Source organism: Saccopteryx leptura, chromosome 3 (assembly GCF_036850995.1).
Source record: "Saccopteryx leptura isolate mSacLep1 chromosome 3, mSacLep1_pri_phased_curated, whole genome shotgun sequence".
Lineage (NCBI taxonomy): Eukaryota > Metazoa > Chordata > Mammalia > Chiroptera > Emballonuridae > Saccopteryx > Saccopteryx leptura.
In genome coordinates this window covers 335,990,557-336,007,037 of record NC_089505.1, presented here as the reverse complement: position 1 = coordinate 336,007,037, position 16,481 = coordinate 335,990,557, and the positions used below count along the sequence as shown (strand labels likewise).

The following is a 16,481-nucleotide window of genomic DNA, read 5'->3' as shown; positions in this document are numbered from 1 at the left end:
TATACACCCATATTCACAGCAGCAATATTCACAATACTAAAAAGTGGAAGCAACCCAAATATTCACTGATGAAGGAATGGATAAACCAAATGTATATATACATACAATGGAATATTATTCAAAGATAAAAAGGAATGAAATGGAGGGGAGGGGAGGGAAAGGAAGGAATGAGGGCCTCTCTCTTTCCCTCCTGCTCTAATTAACATCCATGAGGAGGAAGGGAGGGACAGAAAGAGAAGGGGGGAGGAAAGGAGAGATTCTGACATATGCTAGAGCACAGATAAATCTTGAAAACTATATGCTAGGTGAAATAAATCAAACATAAAAGGACAAATATTGACTGATCCCACTTACATGTGGTACTGAAGCAGTCAAATTTATAGAGACAGAAAGTAAAAAAGTAGTGACCAGGAACTAGAGGAAGGGAGTAACGGGGAGTTATTGTTTTAATGGATACAGAATATACAATTTATAGAGATGAATAGTGGTGATAGCACAATAATGGGAATATATTTGAATATGACTGAATCCCATACTTACAAATGTTTAAAATGGTAAATTTTATATTATGTATACTTTATCACAGTAGAAATTATAATATTTTTTAAATCATTGTGATACACTTGAAGGAACCCTTAATCAAGAAAGTGAGGATCAAATTGTGGCACTTATATTAACAGTAATGACCTCTCTGGGACTCAAGTTTTTTCCATTTCAAATAGTCCATGAAAGCATGTTCCAGATGCCAGAAGAACCAAAGCTGAGTATCAAGCTGCTGCCACTCAAGTAGAGATAACAGAATTAACATCCTAGTTAAGTCTCACCAATTTTAAGACATTCTGTTAAAGCCCTTCAATAGATGACTGGATAAAGAAGATGTGGTACATATATACTATGGAATACTAGTCAGCCATAAGAAATGATGACATGGAATCATTTACAACAACATGGACGGAACTTGATAACATTATACTGAGTGAAATAAGTAAGTCAGAAAAAACTAAGAACTGTATGATTCCATACATAAGTGGGACATAAAAACGAGACTAAGAGACATGGACAAGAGTGTGGTGGTTATGGGGGGGGGAGGAGAGAAAAAGAGTGGGGGGAGGGGAGGGGCACAAAGAAAACCAGATAGAAGGTGACAGAGGACAATCTGACTTTGGGTGATGGGTATGCAACATAATTAAATGTCAAAATAACCTGGAGATGTTTTCTCTGAACATATGTACCCTGATTTATTGTCATCCCATTAAAATCAAGTAAAAAAATTTTTTTTTAAAAAGAATCCTTGTTCATTCACAAGTTATGTAAGCTTTCTGAGTTTTAGTTACATAAGAGGAAATTTCATTTCATCTCAGGGTTGTTATAAAAAGTTTAAGTATTAAACAATGTATTAAAAATGTAAAGAATGGCCCTGGCCGGTTGGCTCAGTGGTAGAGCGTCGGCCTGGCGTGCAGGAGTTCCGGGTTCGATTCCCAGCCAGGGCACACAGGAGAAGCGCCCATCTGCTTCTCCACCACTCCCCCTCTCCTTCCTCTCTGTCTCTCTCTTCCCCTCCCGCAGCCGAGGCTCCATTGGAGCAAAGATGGCCCGGGCACTGAGGATGGCTCTGTGGCCTCTGCCTCAGGCACTAGGATGGCTCTGGATGCAACAGAGCGACGCCCCAGAGAGGCAGAGCATCGCCCCCTGGTGGGCATGCCGGGTGGATCCCGGTCGGGCGCATGCGGGAGTCTGTCTGACTGCCTCCTCGTTTCCAGCTTCGGAAAAATGCAAAAAAAAAAAAAAAAAGGACAGAATTATCTTTCAAATTCTAACCATTCTTTAACAATCTGCTAAAATGTTACTTTTTTTTATGTTCTCCATGACTTTCCTAAGCCAAAGTAATTTTTCTCTGTACTTCCAAAGTACATTGCATATTATTTCTATATTAATAGTCACATTTCTGAACCATGAATTGTAACAGAAAGTGGATTTGAGACTTTATTATTGTTGTGCTTTAACAAGCCCAACCAGAAAGAAATGGGGCTAATGAATTCTTGATTAACTAGTGTAACTATTTTTAAGTGCTCATATTAAAAAAGCTTGAACATCCTTACTTATGTCCTAGTGTAGGTCCAAAGTAACTTTCCAAATTCCTCCCCCACTACAGGTATTCACAGATCCAATGGACTAAATAACCCCGACTGTTCCAACAATATTAACCCCCATAAGCCTCCATACCCCAACCAACCTCTTGACACCTAAATAGCAATCTGATTCAGCCATTAAAGCTCAACTTCTCTAAACCATCCCTAACATTCCAGAGAAATTTTCTTTAACCTAACAGGGCAGTTTGCTTAAGACTCAATTTTCCAATTAAAAGGCCACTGTCTTCATATGTGTTTAGTGCCCTCCCTCACTAGACTGTAAGTTTTTATGGTCAGGGAATATCTCTTACCCTCATTGCATTCTACTTTATTCTTTCCCCAATCCTAACACATAGCACAATGCCTATAAAAAATAAAATAAAATAAAAATGAAAAAAATAAAAAAGAAAAACAATGAATTTCAGGTACTTATTTTTTTATTAAAATTGCACATGAAGAATGTATAAATCGCCCTGGCCGGTTGGCTCAGCGGTAGAGCATCAGCCTAGCGTGCAGAGGACCCGGGTTCGATTCCCGGCCAGGGCACACAGGAGAAGCGCCCATTTGCTTCTCCACCCCTCTGCCGCGCTTTCCTCTCTGTCTCTCTCTTCCCCTCCCGCAGCCAAGGCTCCATTGGAGCAAAGATGGCCCGGGTGCTGGGGATGGCTCTGTGGCCTCTGCCTCAGGCGCTAGAGTGGCTCTGGTCGCAACATGGCGACGCCCAGGATGGGCAGAGCATCGCCCCCTGGTGGGCAGAGCGTCGCCCCTGGTGGGCGTGCCGGGTGGATCCCGGTCAGGCGCATGCGGGAGTCTGTCTGACTGTCTCTCCCTGTTTCCAGCTTCAGAAAAATGAAAAAAAAAAAAAAAAAGAATGTATAAATCGTCAATGTGCATGTAATAGAATACTGTATATATTGACAAAAGCAAACAATCTAAAAACTATCCTTGCCCAAAGAGCTCAGTTGGTTAGAGTGTCATTTGGAAGTACAGAGGTTGCCGGTTTGATACCCAGCCAGGGCAAATACAGGAACAGAGAGATGTTCCTGTCACACTCTCGCTCCCTCTCCCTCTCCCTTCCTAAATAAATAATTCCTAAATTATTCCTAAAATAAATAAATATTTAAATCTAAAAAGTACATTACATAGTATGGATGAATCTCACAAACATTATTTTGAGTGATAGAAAACAGTCAAAAGGAATAAATGTTCAATGAGTTCATTAATTTCAAATCCAAGAACAGACAAAACTAATCAATGCTATTAGAAATATGAGTAATAGTTAATCTTGAAGAAGGGTGTACAAGAGAGGCTTTGGGAATGTTAATATTCTGTTTCTTAATCTTTCTGGTTACCAAGGATGAGTTCAGTTGTGAAATACCATAATTATTATACTTTTCCATATTAACATTTCAATTAACATTTTTTAAATAGAGTTGAAATACTTATTTCTGTGGTGTAAAAAAAAAAAAGTGGTAAAGTTAAGAATGCATCTAAAAGCTTAAAGGCATTATCCACTGTAATTTTAAATATAACTATCTATAAGACACCAAGGCTTAATTCTGGTAGAGGAAACAAGGTTATGATACTTTATTGCCCTTAAACCAACCCTTCACCACCCTTGTTAAAATATCCTCTTTAAAAAAAAAAAGGTAAATTAAAATTTTAATTAATTGCTTAAGATTTTTGGCATTAAATATCATTGATCACTGCATCTTTCCCACAATATCTTACATATTTCAATCCTGTTCTAAAGGACTAAAAAAAATAAATGCTAACTTGATGTAAAACAATAAGGAAAAAACTTATGTTAAAAAGTTTACTTTTATATGTTTGGAAATTATGTGAAACAGAATGAAAAATAAAATATAACCAAATATTTTGGAAAAAATGTCTAAGAAACTTCAGTTTACTAAAAGCTAGCTCACTGAGGCTAAAATAGGAACATTTAAATGAAAGAAAAAATAACTCATTTTCAATGTTAGTTAAACCACATACTGTATTTATTAGCAAACCTAATTAAAGTAAATGGTAATTAATTTGAAACCACATACAAACGCTGAATTTAAAAATATTTTTAAACAAAAAGTATAAACTATTTTGCTGATTTACAATGCTAAAATACCAGCTAAAATTTTTTTCAATGTGCCATAAAATGTCCTTGTTTCAAAAGCTGTGGCCTGTAGTAAATATGTCCTTCTCATTGCTGATTATATAAACAGCATTATATATGTGCTTTTAGTAAATGGAATATGAATTTAAAATATCCAAATGAAAACAGCTTGTATAATTTGAGGAAGGGAGAAACCATAAATGGGAACACAGTTGACATCATTAATGATAACCAGAGTGCCTTACTAAAAAACTCCTCACTCATTCTCAGTTCTCATATGATTTTGATTTAATCCAAGAACTATTAAATATATTTTATCATGTATTTTATTTACTTCATTTAACTAAGCTACATCAATTTATTAAGGTTTGTACTTATTACTTTCAATTTAGAGTTGCTCACAATAGATTACTTATAAATTACTTTCAATTTATTAAGGGAAATAATTTAAAGAAATTATTTCTCAACAATATACTCCTGTAAAGCATAGTAAAAATATTACTGAAATGATGAGAAATTATCTTAACTATAAAACAGCAAGTTATATCCAAATAAATATTTGCATTCTGTGATCTCATGCTTTTAGTATTAAATTGAAAAAATTTTAGATGTCAACATAGTTTAAATTGTATCTGACAATATTTATGGTAAACCTTATATACCCTTTAAAATAGCCTTGCCTATTTAAATATTCAACATTTTTCATAAAAAGGCTATAATTCATTTTGGAAACTTTGGCTTTTTATTTTAAAAAGTTGTTAAACATTTTTTATAGTAAACTGCACTGTGTTTCTAATATAATTTCACTGTTATGAATAATAAATCAGCATATAACAAAATAAAGTATTCACAAAAACCTAATAAAGTCGATATCGACATATCAACTGGGACATATCATACAATATTTCTTAACAGAACAGAATATAAAACTTTACTCAAATGCGACATGCTAAGTGTACACACAAAAAAGTTTAAAAGTGAATCTCGAAGCAACATAAAAATGATACATGAGGAATATAAATAAGGACAAAATTAAACTTATCAAGAAAAAATAAGAAGAATCATTTAATAGTTCATTATATAAAATAACTGGTTCCAAGACTCAAATAACTGCGATTTCTGTATTTTTAAAATATCTGGATCAATAGAGAATTTCTTTGAAAATGTGAGCATTTACTTGACAAATTTCATTCTGAAAGTTATACATTATTGAAGAAACATTATCAGCAAATGAAGTACTTCAGATACAAAAATTAACAATTGCTGAAAGTTATGCTGCTTTTCAAAGTAACTAATAGAAAATCATCTTGTAAAAATAAGCTTATAATTAGGAAAAGAAAGCAAAGATATATTCCAAGTAACTAAAATAATCTAAAATTAAAATAAAGAAATATTTCACTAGAATATAATTTAACATATTTAAATTTTATTTCATATAAATAATTATTTCTTTACTATATTAAAAGTATTACTTTCAACTAAAAAAAATTGTGACTAGTAACTACTGGTTTTCTTTCTATAAGTAAGTCTCTTTGAATTTAGGAAAATATGAACTCCAAATAAAGTAACCCAATACTGAATGATAATAATGTGCTAATATCAATTTCTTCCAAATACAGTGATTACACATATATATGTCAAATATTTTAAAGGTAATGGCTATACTTTCCTCAGTGGCTATTAATACATATAAAATTGTTACTTAGATGATAAATACTTTGGCCTTAATATTAATATAAATCTTTTTCTTTAACCTTTGTCAATATCCTTTCAAAGAGAAAAGTATTTGCCCTTACAGTTCCTATACATTATGAAGCAGCAATATTTTACTATAACTCTAACATGGATTAACAGTTATAACCCCAGCAACAGTTATCACTACCCCAAAAGATATTATGACCTAATACACTTGAGATATTAAAAAGAGGTTTACTGTGTCTCAGTAAAAGACAGCATAAATTCATATCTTTTCCTAAGGACTTGTATAAAACTAACACACTGACATAAGACAGACACAATTGGTTTTTTCCCCTCCAAAGATAATAAATAAAAATGACCACAAACCACACTGTAACATTATACTTACCAGTACGTGGGTAGTTTCAGAAGTTTACCATAAACAGCAGTGCTAAAAGAGGGGATAATTGGTACAGGTAAGCAGTAAGATCCCCTACAATCCAAAGATGTCAGTCCTGCCTGGAAACCAAATATCTGAAACAAAAAGAAAATATCTAAATGTTCACAGAGACAAAGTTTTAATAAGCACAGGATGAAATACGTCAGTTTCAATTTGCTGTACAACAGCTGCACACTAAATATGTTCCAATGTCTTTTTCCACTTCCCAAACATCAACATTTTCTTTTACTCAATTTGACACTAAGTAATTCTGAATTAAGAAATTAAATATACAGTATTTCTTTCATATCCCTTTTTTTTTCACTAATTTTAAGTTTGATGTTTTATTTCTATACATAATTCTCATTTAGTGTTTTACTATCTACTAAAAGGCACATATTTTGTATTAATATAAACTGACTACATTGTACATATTGCAGATATTAACTTTAATTACTACTAATATAATTTTGTACCTAAAAGAACATTAACTACAACAAAAACAATCTTAAAATGTATTTTGCTCTCAACTTACATAATGCACACACAAAAAGAATATCCAAATAAACCCTAAAATGTTGCATCTTTTACCTTTTGTGTATGAAAATAATTGCAGGGTTGAGATTTTCACCCAGGAAATTTGAAACATGGCATAAATTGTTATTCTTATGTTTATATTTAAAATGAACAGATCACACTCAAAAATTTTATATGCAATCCTGAAATTTCTGAACAGTATATTTGCATTAATGGGAAAAAGCAATACAATATCACATTTTACATGAAACACTGCAAAGAACTAAGTATGCTATTTCTGTACCAATTATAATATTTATAATCAGGTTAACATCTCAAACAGGAAATACTGACACACAGAAAGACAAAACAAAGATTTGCTGTTTTCCAACAACATGCAAAAGCAGCTTAACCACAATATTTACTTTTCATTATTATATTTTATTCCTTGAGTTCATAAAGCACAAACTTTCCTATATCTAGGATTAACAACAAGTATTACATTCTATAGTACAACATGTTTAAAAATTCTCAATAACTAATTTTCAAAATAAAATACTTTCACTTAATGAACATAAACCAATGATCAACTTCTTAGAAAGTATGAAGGTACTTCCAAATGGTTTCAAAAGCTATATACCTTTATCCTTAGAATGTCAAATCCTTTCCTCTAAAGTCAGTTTTCAGGGAACAAAGTAATTTTGGGGGGAAAAAATAGTTATAATTAAATACTTTGAGAGAAAACTGCATTTCAAAGGACCTATCAAATTTACTATCAAGAAAAATGAAAGTGATATACCTACTCATTTTTATAAGTCCCACTATTAGCCAAGTGGCAAAAAAAAATACAGAATTGAGAAGAAAAATAAAGTATGTCTCCAATACTTAAATGATCAACTTTAAAAATTGTTATTCCACCTTCATTTCCTCTGAAGACATATTCTGAGAAACACTAAATTCGAAGAACTTCCAGACACTGTGCAATTTCAGCATTTCATATTTCTTCTGAAAAGCCCATTATTTAAAGAATCTTAAAATCTACAATTATTAATACCACATACAAAACATGATTTTTTTTTAAATGTCCAAACTCCAAATATTTCTAGGATATGTCTAAGGATAATATTTTTCTTCAAGTCACTTTCTCATATTCTATAAAATGCCCCAACAGTATAATCACAGAGACTATTGTTAACTGTGCTCAGACGGAAACTGGGTGTAGAGGAGATCCCCTGCTGGCTATTTGCAGAACTGCAGAGAACTTTAGGGAAACTACGTAATATTCTGTAATTTTTAAAAACTTTTACTAAATTAACATGGTGTCCAGAGATACTTCTAAGAATATTAGAAGAATATTCAAACAAGCAAAAATTATAATGAAAAGGGGTTTAGCTAGCAAATTAAAAATGATTATTTCAATATAACCAGTTGTCAACTATTTCCTTTAATTTACAGCAACAGAATACATAGATTTATAATACCCACATAACTCAATAACTTATCAAGAACCCTTGGCCAAAATTACAACTGTTTTATCTAGAAAAAGGAAACTAGCACAGCATGAATTGAGGCTGCTTTCACCGAGAATAAATACTCAGAAATGTAATAAAACTATTGGTACTGCAAACTAATACTCTAAAGCAGTTAAGACTGTATGAAGTAGTAACTGTAAATAGTAATAAAAGTTTTAGCTAAAAGAAATGTGAACTTGAATAAGATGACTTACACATCACATTAAATGAGAAGTTAAACATAAGGTGCCATCTACCTGACCTGTGTTGGCAGAGTGGATAGGGCATTGACCTGGAATGATGAGGTCGCTGATTTGAAACCCTGGGCTTGCCTAGTCAAGGCACAGACCAAAAGCAATCAATGAACAACTAAAGTGAAGTAACTACCATCTCATTCTTTCTCTCTCACTCTCTCCTTCCCTCTCTAAAACAAGTAAGTAAAATCTTTTTAAAAAAACATTAAGGTCCCATCTATTTCTTTTATTCCAAGTAGAAGACAGTATGAATAAATACATAATATATATCATACCACTTTAAGACAAATATTTTTGAATAGCTCATCAAAAAAAAATTCAATAGAATTAGGAAAAAAGCAACTTATTTCTAAATATTAGTTTTTAATAAAAATTAGTTGCTAAATTAGGATTTGCAATGGTAAAAAGACAAAAGCATACACTAACAGAAATGACAGTGAAAACACATAATTGTGATGTAAAACAAACTACTTTTAGGTTGTGGTTATTATAATAAACTTTACATAATAGTATAATCAACATCCTAAAGACTTGTCCCTTTGTTTTAAAGGACCAAAAAAAAATAAGCACTATATTCATGTTAAAAGTTAACCTGTACATAGTAAAAGTTAATACACTGGAAAACATTAAAAATGAATAAAGAATAATTATAGCTGGAAATCTACAGCATTAGAATGAACATTTTAGAAAGAATAAGAGCCTTTAGGACAGGGGTCCCCAAGCTTTTTACATAGGGGGCTAGTTCACTGTCCCTCAGACTATTGGAGGGCCGAACTATAACAAAACTATGAACAAATCCCTATGCACACTGCACATATCTTATTTTAAAGTAAAAAAAACAAAACGGGAACAAATACAATATTGAAAATAAAGAACAAGTAAATTTAAATCAACAAACTGACCAGTATTTCAATGGGAACTATGCTCCTCTCACTGACCACCAATGAAAGAGGCACCCCTTCCAGAAGTGCAGCAGGCTGGATAAATGGCCTCAGGGGGCCACATGCGGCCCGAGGGCAGAAGTTTGGGGACCCCTGATTTAGGAGAAAAAAATGGAACCAGATCTACTTGATTAAAAATTAGAACTTAAGAGCTAAAACTGCTTAGAGGTTATTTAACTAAATCACCTCATTTCACATATGGGAAAAATGAAGTCTAAAATGAATAAAAGACTTCTTCAAAATTATATATTGCTACAACAGCAATATAATGCTTCATTTGATTTAGCTCGTCTGTTAGCTCACAATTTCACTCTGCCTTGCTCCCCTCTTCCATTTCTTCTTTCCCTTCTCCAAAAAAGTATGATTTTCCACTTATTCATAAAGAAAAAAATCTTTATCACAACCACATCAGCTCTAATCACCAGTAAAATTCTATTTTTCACCTTTAATCAGCAAATTTCTTCAAAGAATAGCCTATAGAATGCTATCTTCTTATTTCATTGCCTACTCATTCCTTAAGACCTCTAAATCCAGTTGCTGTACATGTACAGTCTGAAACAAACAGAAATTCTGGACTGAAACTCATACTTACAATTTTGCCTTATGGAGAGAAACAAAGTATTTTCTCGTTTTTATGCACCAACAATTTAAGTGAAGAAACAATAAATAATAGTAAATGACTTTTTCATCACCCCAAATTTAAAAAATATGAATACTGTCATTCTGTCACCTATAATATTAAAGAAACAGATATTTTTCAGTCCTGGCCAGTTGGCTCAGAAGTGGAGTATCGGCTTGGCATGTGGGTGTCCCGGGGTTCATTTCCTGCTCAGGCCATATAGGGGAAGCGACCATTCACTTCTCCACCCCTTTCCCCTCTCTCTTTCTCTCTCTCTCTCTCTCTCTTTCTCCCCCACCCCACAGCCATGGCTCAATTGGTTCTAGTGCGATCGCACCAGGCTGGTGCATTGAGGATGACTCCGTAGACCAGGGGTCTCAAACTCGCGGCCCATGGGCCTCATGCGGCCCGCCGAACAATTTTGTGCGGCCCGCAGACGAATCCACGAAGTTCAAAATATTTTGGATAAAATTAAGTAAGCCTAGGGGCCTACTTGTATTTTTCATTTCTCTAGCATCCTAGCTAGATATTAGCTTAGTTAACAGCAGTTGTGATGCGAAATACAGTTTCTGGTCGTTTTGTGACACTGAGTAAACTGCATGTACGATTGTGCTTGTTGTACTGATTTTTTTTTGTTTTCAACTGCAGTGAGAAAAGTGTTGCGTAACAGTTGTCTTTTGTAGACCTAGTGCGGCCAACGAACGGCTGTGATCTTGCTCTGCGGCCCACATGCTGAGTTGAGTTTGAGACCCCTGCCGTAGACCCTCCCATCTTTGCTCTCTGCCCTCCATGCTCAGCTTGGTTATGAGCATGGCCCCAGCTGGGCAGAGCATCACCCCAGATGGGGTTGCCAGGTGGATCCCAGTCGGGGTGAGTGCAGGAATCTGTCTATATCCTCTCCTCTCACTTGGGAAAAAAGAAAAAAAAGAGAAACAAAGATTTTCAAAATACAGGATGAGGCAAAAGTAGGTTTCCTGATGTATGTGAAACAGTTTCTTCCTGTATTATTATTTATTAATTAATGTATTATTTTCTATATGAACTACTGGAAACCAACTTTTGCCCCACCCTACACTTACCATATTTTTCACTCCATAAGACACGCTTTTTTCCCCAAAAGTAGAGGGGAGAATGCCCATGTGTCTTATGAGTGAATGTTCATTTTTTTTAGCTGCTGAGGGTTCCCGAACAACTAGAAGAGTATTTGAACATTAAAGTCTCTTCTCATTTGTTAATTACAGTGCTAATGGTTGTTAATACTGCTGTTGAGTTTACATTGTTGAAATATTATTGCAGTATATTTTATTAAATATTTTAACACACTGTAAGGCAAGGAGCCGCCATCCTAGCTATTCACATGTAGGTTCATATTTGATTCAGACAGACAGTAATGAAACAATGGAGCCAAGAACTGGTGGGCCATCATCTTTAATCCTAGCTTGTATCAGCGGGCATGTAAAAACACACACTGGGTTCCTCACAAAGCTACTCACTTATCAGAGTTTCCTAGAATCAAAGGTTTCTAGCTCACCAGACTTATTCACCTCTGTTCCCATCTCCTTCCTTCTCCCTGCACAAACTCTGCACAAACTGGGTTCTCCCTCAGCACTCCTTCATCTTGGCTGCTTCTCCTGGCCTCCTCCACGTGGCCTTTCCCTGCTCTCCTTTCTAATGTTAATCTCAGGAACCGAGAGAGAGCAAGCTCCTGGTCTGCCCCACTTTATAGTGCAGAAATCAAAACCTTTAATCCAAAATAGGGAAGTCTCTAATACAAAGTCACTTATCTGAGGCATGATGGGATTGAACCACCCCACATCAAAAAGGGTGGGAAAGGCTTAGTCCTAAAACCAAGCCCCAGGCCAAAAGGATCCTGCCTGCCCACTGCCTGCCCACACACACATTAATATCGCCTGGGTGATGGGCTTCCACGTGGGCAGCGCCATCTTTAATAAAGTGAGCATAATATATTTTATCTGCCCAACATACACCATCTGGTTCAGTATATTTTTTTTCTTATTTTTCTCCTTAAAACCCTAGGTGCATCTTATGGTCAGGTGTGTCTTATGGAGCGAAAAATATGGTAATGATTACAACTAAGCAATAAAAAGACAACTCAACTTTAAAATGGGCAAAAGATGTGAGATATTTCTCCAGAGAAGATACGCAAATGGCCAATAAGGAAATATATGCTTAATATCAGTCATTATGGAAACATAAATCAAAACAACAAAATACTACTTCATGACCACTAAGTAACTTAAATCAGAAAGACAGCATGACCAGTGGTTGTGGGAGACTGCAGACTGACAGGGTCCTTGCAGTTCAGACTTGTGAGGGACAGAGGTGAGGGGGACTGGCAGTAAACTCACAGGGTCCTTGTAGTTTAGATCTGCGGAGGACAGAGGTGTGGGGGACTGGCAGTAAACTCACAGGGTCCTTGTAGTTTAGATCTGCGGAGGACAGAGGTGAGGGGGACTGGCAGTAAACTCACAGGGTCCTTGTAGTTTAGATCTGTAAACTCACAGGGTCCTTGTAGTTTAGACCTGTAAACTCACAGGGTCCTTGTAGTTTAGACCTGTAAACTCACAGGGTCCTTGTAGTTTAGATCTGCGGAGGACAGAGGTGTGGGGGACTGGCAGTAAACTCACAGGGTCCTTGTAGTTTAGATCTGTAAACTCACAGGGTCCTTGTAGTTTAGATCTGCGGAGGACAGAGGTGTGGGGGACTGGCAGTAAACTCACAGGGTCCTTGTAGTTTAGATCTGTAAACTCACAGGGTCCTTGTAGTTTAGATCTGCGGAGGACAGAGGTGAGGGGGACTGGCAGTAAACTCACAGGGTCCTTGTAGTTAGATCTGCGGAGGACAAAGGTGTGGGGGACTGGCAGTAAACTCACAGGGTCCTTGCTACCCATACCCCACCTCACTTGCTTAAGTTGCAAAAGGCTAAGCTCTTCCCCCCAACCTCTGATTGTTTTATTAAGTTGGTAAGGGCAATTTACATGCCTCCCCACACCTCCATGTTAGCTGTGATAGTTCCCAATCCCCACGTCCACTGAAGAGACTGGCAGCAGTTTTCTTTTTACCCTTTGTTTTGTGAAGTTAAGATGTTATTCATGGTGGGGGGTTTTCTGCACTTGGGAGAATTCTTGCTTTGCCTCAGAAATGTGACTTTGTATCAGAGATCTCTTTGATTTGCTAATGGCTTTGCTCTCTGCCCTATAAATAAAGCGTTTTGGGAGTGGAGACACACCCCTGCTAGCCATCAGCTTGGCAATGGATCCTCCCAATCCCCTCCTTTTTCTTTGTTTTTATTTTCTAATCCTCAGAGGTTCCCACCTGAGACCTGCAAAATTATGAGTCACGCTGGTTCACAACAAGTGGTAGCTCAGTGGATAAAGCATCAACCTGGGACACTGAGGTACCTAGTTCAAAATCCCCAGGTCACCAGATTGAGCGTGAATCATCAATGTAATCCCAAGGTTGACAGTTTGAGAAAGGGGTCACTTCAGCCCCTGAGTCTAGGCAAATATGAGAAGCAATCAATGAGAAAACTGCAGGGGTAGTCAACCTTTTTATACCTACCACCCACTTTTGTATCTCTGTTAGTAGTAACATTTTCTAACCGCCCACCGGTTCCACAGTAATGGTGATTTATAAAGTAGGGAAGTAACTTTACTTTATAAAATTTATAAAGCAGAGTTACAGCAAGTTAAAGTATATAATAATAATTACTTACCAAGTACTTTATGTCGAATTTTCGCTCAGTTTGGCAAAATAAATCTTTATAAAACAAAGTACTATAGTTAAATCTATCTTTTTATTTATACTTTGGTTGCTCTGCTACTGCCCACCATGAAAGCTGAAACACCTACTAGTGGGCAGTAGGGACCAGGTTGACTACCACCAAACTAAAGTGAAGCAACTACATGTTGATGTTTCTCATCTCTCTCCTCTCTCACTCTCCCTTCCTGTCCCTGTCCCTGTATCTGTCTCTGTGACTATCAGTCTCTCTCTAAACTCAATGAGAGAGGGAGAGAGAGAAAAAAAATAAGTGTGTGGTTGTGGAGAAAAATAGAAACCATAGTTCACTGCTGGAGGAATAGTAAAACAATGTAACAGCAATCCCTTTGGAAGAAAAGTTTGGCAGTCTATAAAAATGTTAAAAATGTCAGGCAACTTCATACTTAGGCATACACCCAAGAGAAATTAAAAACTTGTGTATACACAAAATCTATACATGAATGTTCACAGCTCTATTATTTATAACAGCCAAAAATTGGAAACAACACAAATGTCCATCAACAGATAACCAAAATATAGTAAATCCATACTGTGTAATATTATTCTGCCATAAAAAAAGAAATAATGTACCAATAGATGATACAATATGACAAACCTTGAAAACATGCTAAGTGAAAAACAAAAGTCACAAAAGACTTTATATTTTATGATCCCGCTTATATGAAATGTCCAGTACAAGCTAATACATATAGAGACAAAAAGTAGATTAATGGTTTCAAGGGGAAGGAGGGTGAGAGTAAATGAGTGAATGCTAATAGGTAGAGAGTTTCTTTTTAGGTAAAGTTCTGGAAATAGTAGACAGTGGTAGTGGTTGCATGAACTTTGAAAATTCTAACAATCACTAATTTTTATTCTTCATAAAAGGTGAATTATAGTATGCAAATGATCTCAATAAGTTATTTAAAAAATAAAAACCCTTACAACATAGTTAGTCTTCTTTAACCATGACCTTCCCACAGTTCCATTTCCCCCCCCCCCCAAAACCACCTAAATGTACTTTCTGGAGTTTTCTAGAATGTATCCTGTCCATTTGTTATAACTTATAGACCTTTTATATCCATGAACAATCTTTAGCATTATTTTGTTTATCTTAGTTGACACAAATGGCATCATGCTATATATACCATTACGCTTCCTAAATTCCCACCAAAAATCACAAAGCGGAGAGACCTCTAGTTGTACAATATCACCATATCCAAAAATTTCACTGGAGCAGGGGACAGCAAACTACAACTCACAGGTCAAATTCAAACTCACTGCATGGTTCTGTATTTCCTACAAGTTAAAAATCATATGTATACATAAACATTTACAATTAATTTAATGATAGGGAATACTAAGTTGGAACCCCAATGAGATAAATGGTATCCCCAAAAAAGAATTTCATCCTCTCATTAGCAAAACTGTATTACAAAAAAAGAATATTCTATTATATTTTGCATTTGATAAAATCTTATTAAATACCTACATAATACCCTAATGTTGTGTCCTTTCCCACAAAGCCTAAAATATTTACTATCTGAACCTTTTGAGAAAAGTTTGCTGATCCTGCAATAAGATAATATACTGAAAATTGAATAGATGAGTGTAAGGTAGATGTGTTTTCGTTATCAGATCTCGCAACAGTACTCTCCAAAATGATACAAATTTATATACCCCCCAGCTGCGTATGAAAGCACCCTTCCTCCAAGTCCTCAGGAAAAATTGTTCACTTGAGGTCAAAAATTACCAAATCTAAAAAGTTCCAAGGGTTTTGATTCTACTATTACCTTCTTAACTTCTCTGAAGCATCTACCACAGCCTGATTCTTATGAGCAATGTGGCCATAAATTTATACATTATTCTATAATTTATTAGGTACTTTCACCTACTTATTTTCTATATGTTTCAAACATCAAATGTTCTGTAGTCTTACTTAGCTACTTGATGCCGTTCATATGCAAAGGATGGGTTCAGCAGTTAAAGAGGACTTGGTAGACATGAAAGTTTCACCTACATGTTTTCTGCACACATCCATGCCAAATATCTCAATAAATTTCATTACACAAAATGGGCACTACATACTGTTTTGTCATATAGTCAATAGAGACAAAATTAGTTATACAAAATTAAAACAAACATTTGTTTAAGCATTTTTTTTAATTTTTTAATTGATCATTTTAGAGAGAGAGAAGGGGAAGAAAGAGAAAAACACTGGGTAGCTCAGATGGTTGGAGCATTGATGTGCCACAGTTGGGGTCAACTTTATAATAAATCAGTGCTTTAAGTCAAGTCCAGCTAGTCATATATATTAACTCTACCAAATTCTGAATTTTAGGCCACTGAAAAAACATCAAAAATGCAATGAAATATTGAAGACTTGAGACTTATTTTAAGTATTCAATATTTATAATACTTTTTTTACATGTATAAAATAAAAAGTTTTTCTACATGTATTTTACTATCCCCACTCTGTCCATACCTAGCGTCCTGGGATATTTAATT

General features: G+C 35.2%; 1 protein-coding gene across 5 annotated transcripts in view; it reads right to left on the bottom strand.

Annotated features, from left to right (window-relative positions):
- The window catches only part of VPS13B (vacuolar protein sorting 13 homolog B), an 887,459-nt gene that overhangs the window by 760,947 nt on the left and 110,031 nt on the right, over nt 1-16,481 (bottom strand). For all 5 annotated transcript variants that reach the window (XM_066379210.1, XM_066379212.1, XM_066379209.1 and 2 more), the window contains exon 16: nt 6,326-6,450. In XM_066379210.1, coding sequence (XP_066235307.1) covers nt 6,326-6,450 — 125 coding nt within the window. The remainder of the gene's footprint in view (nt 1-6,325; nt 6,451-16,481) is intronic.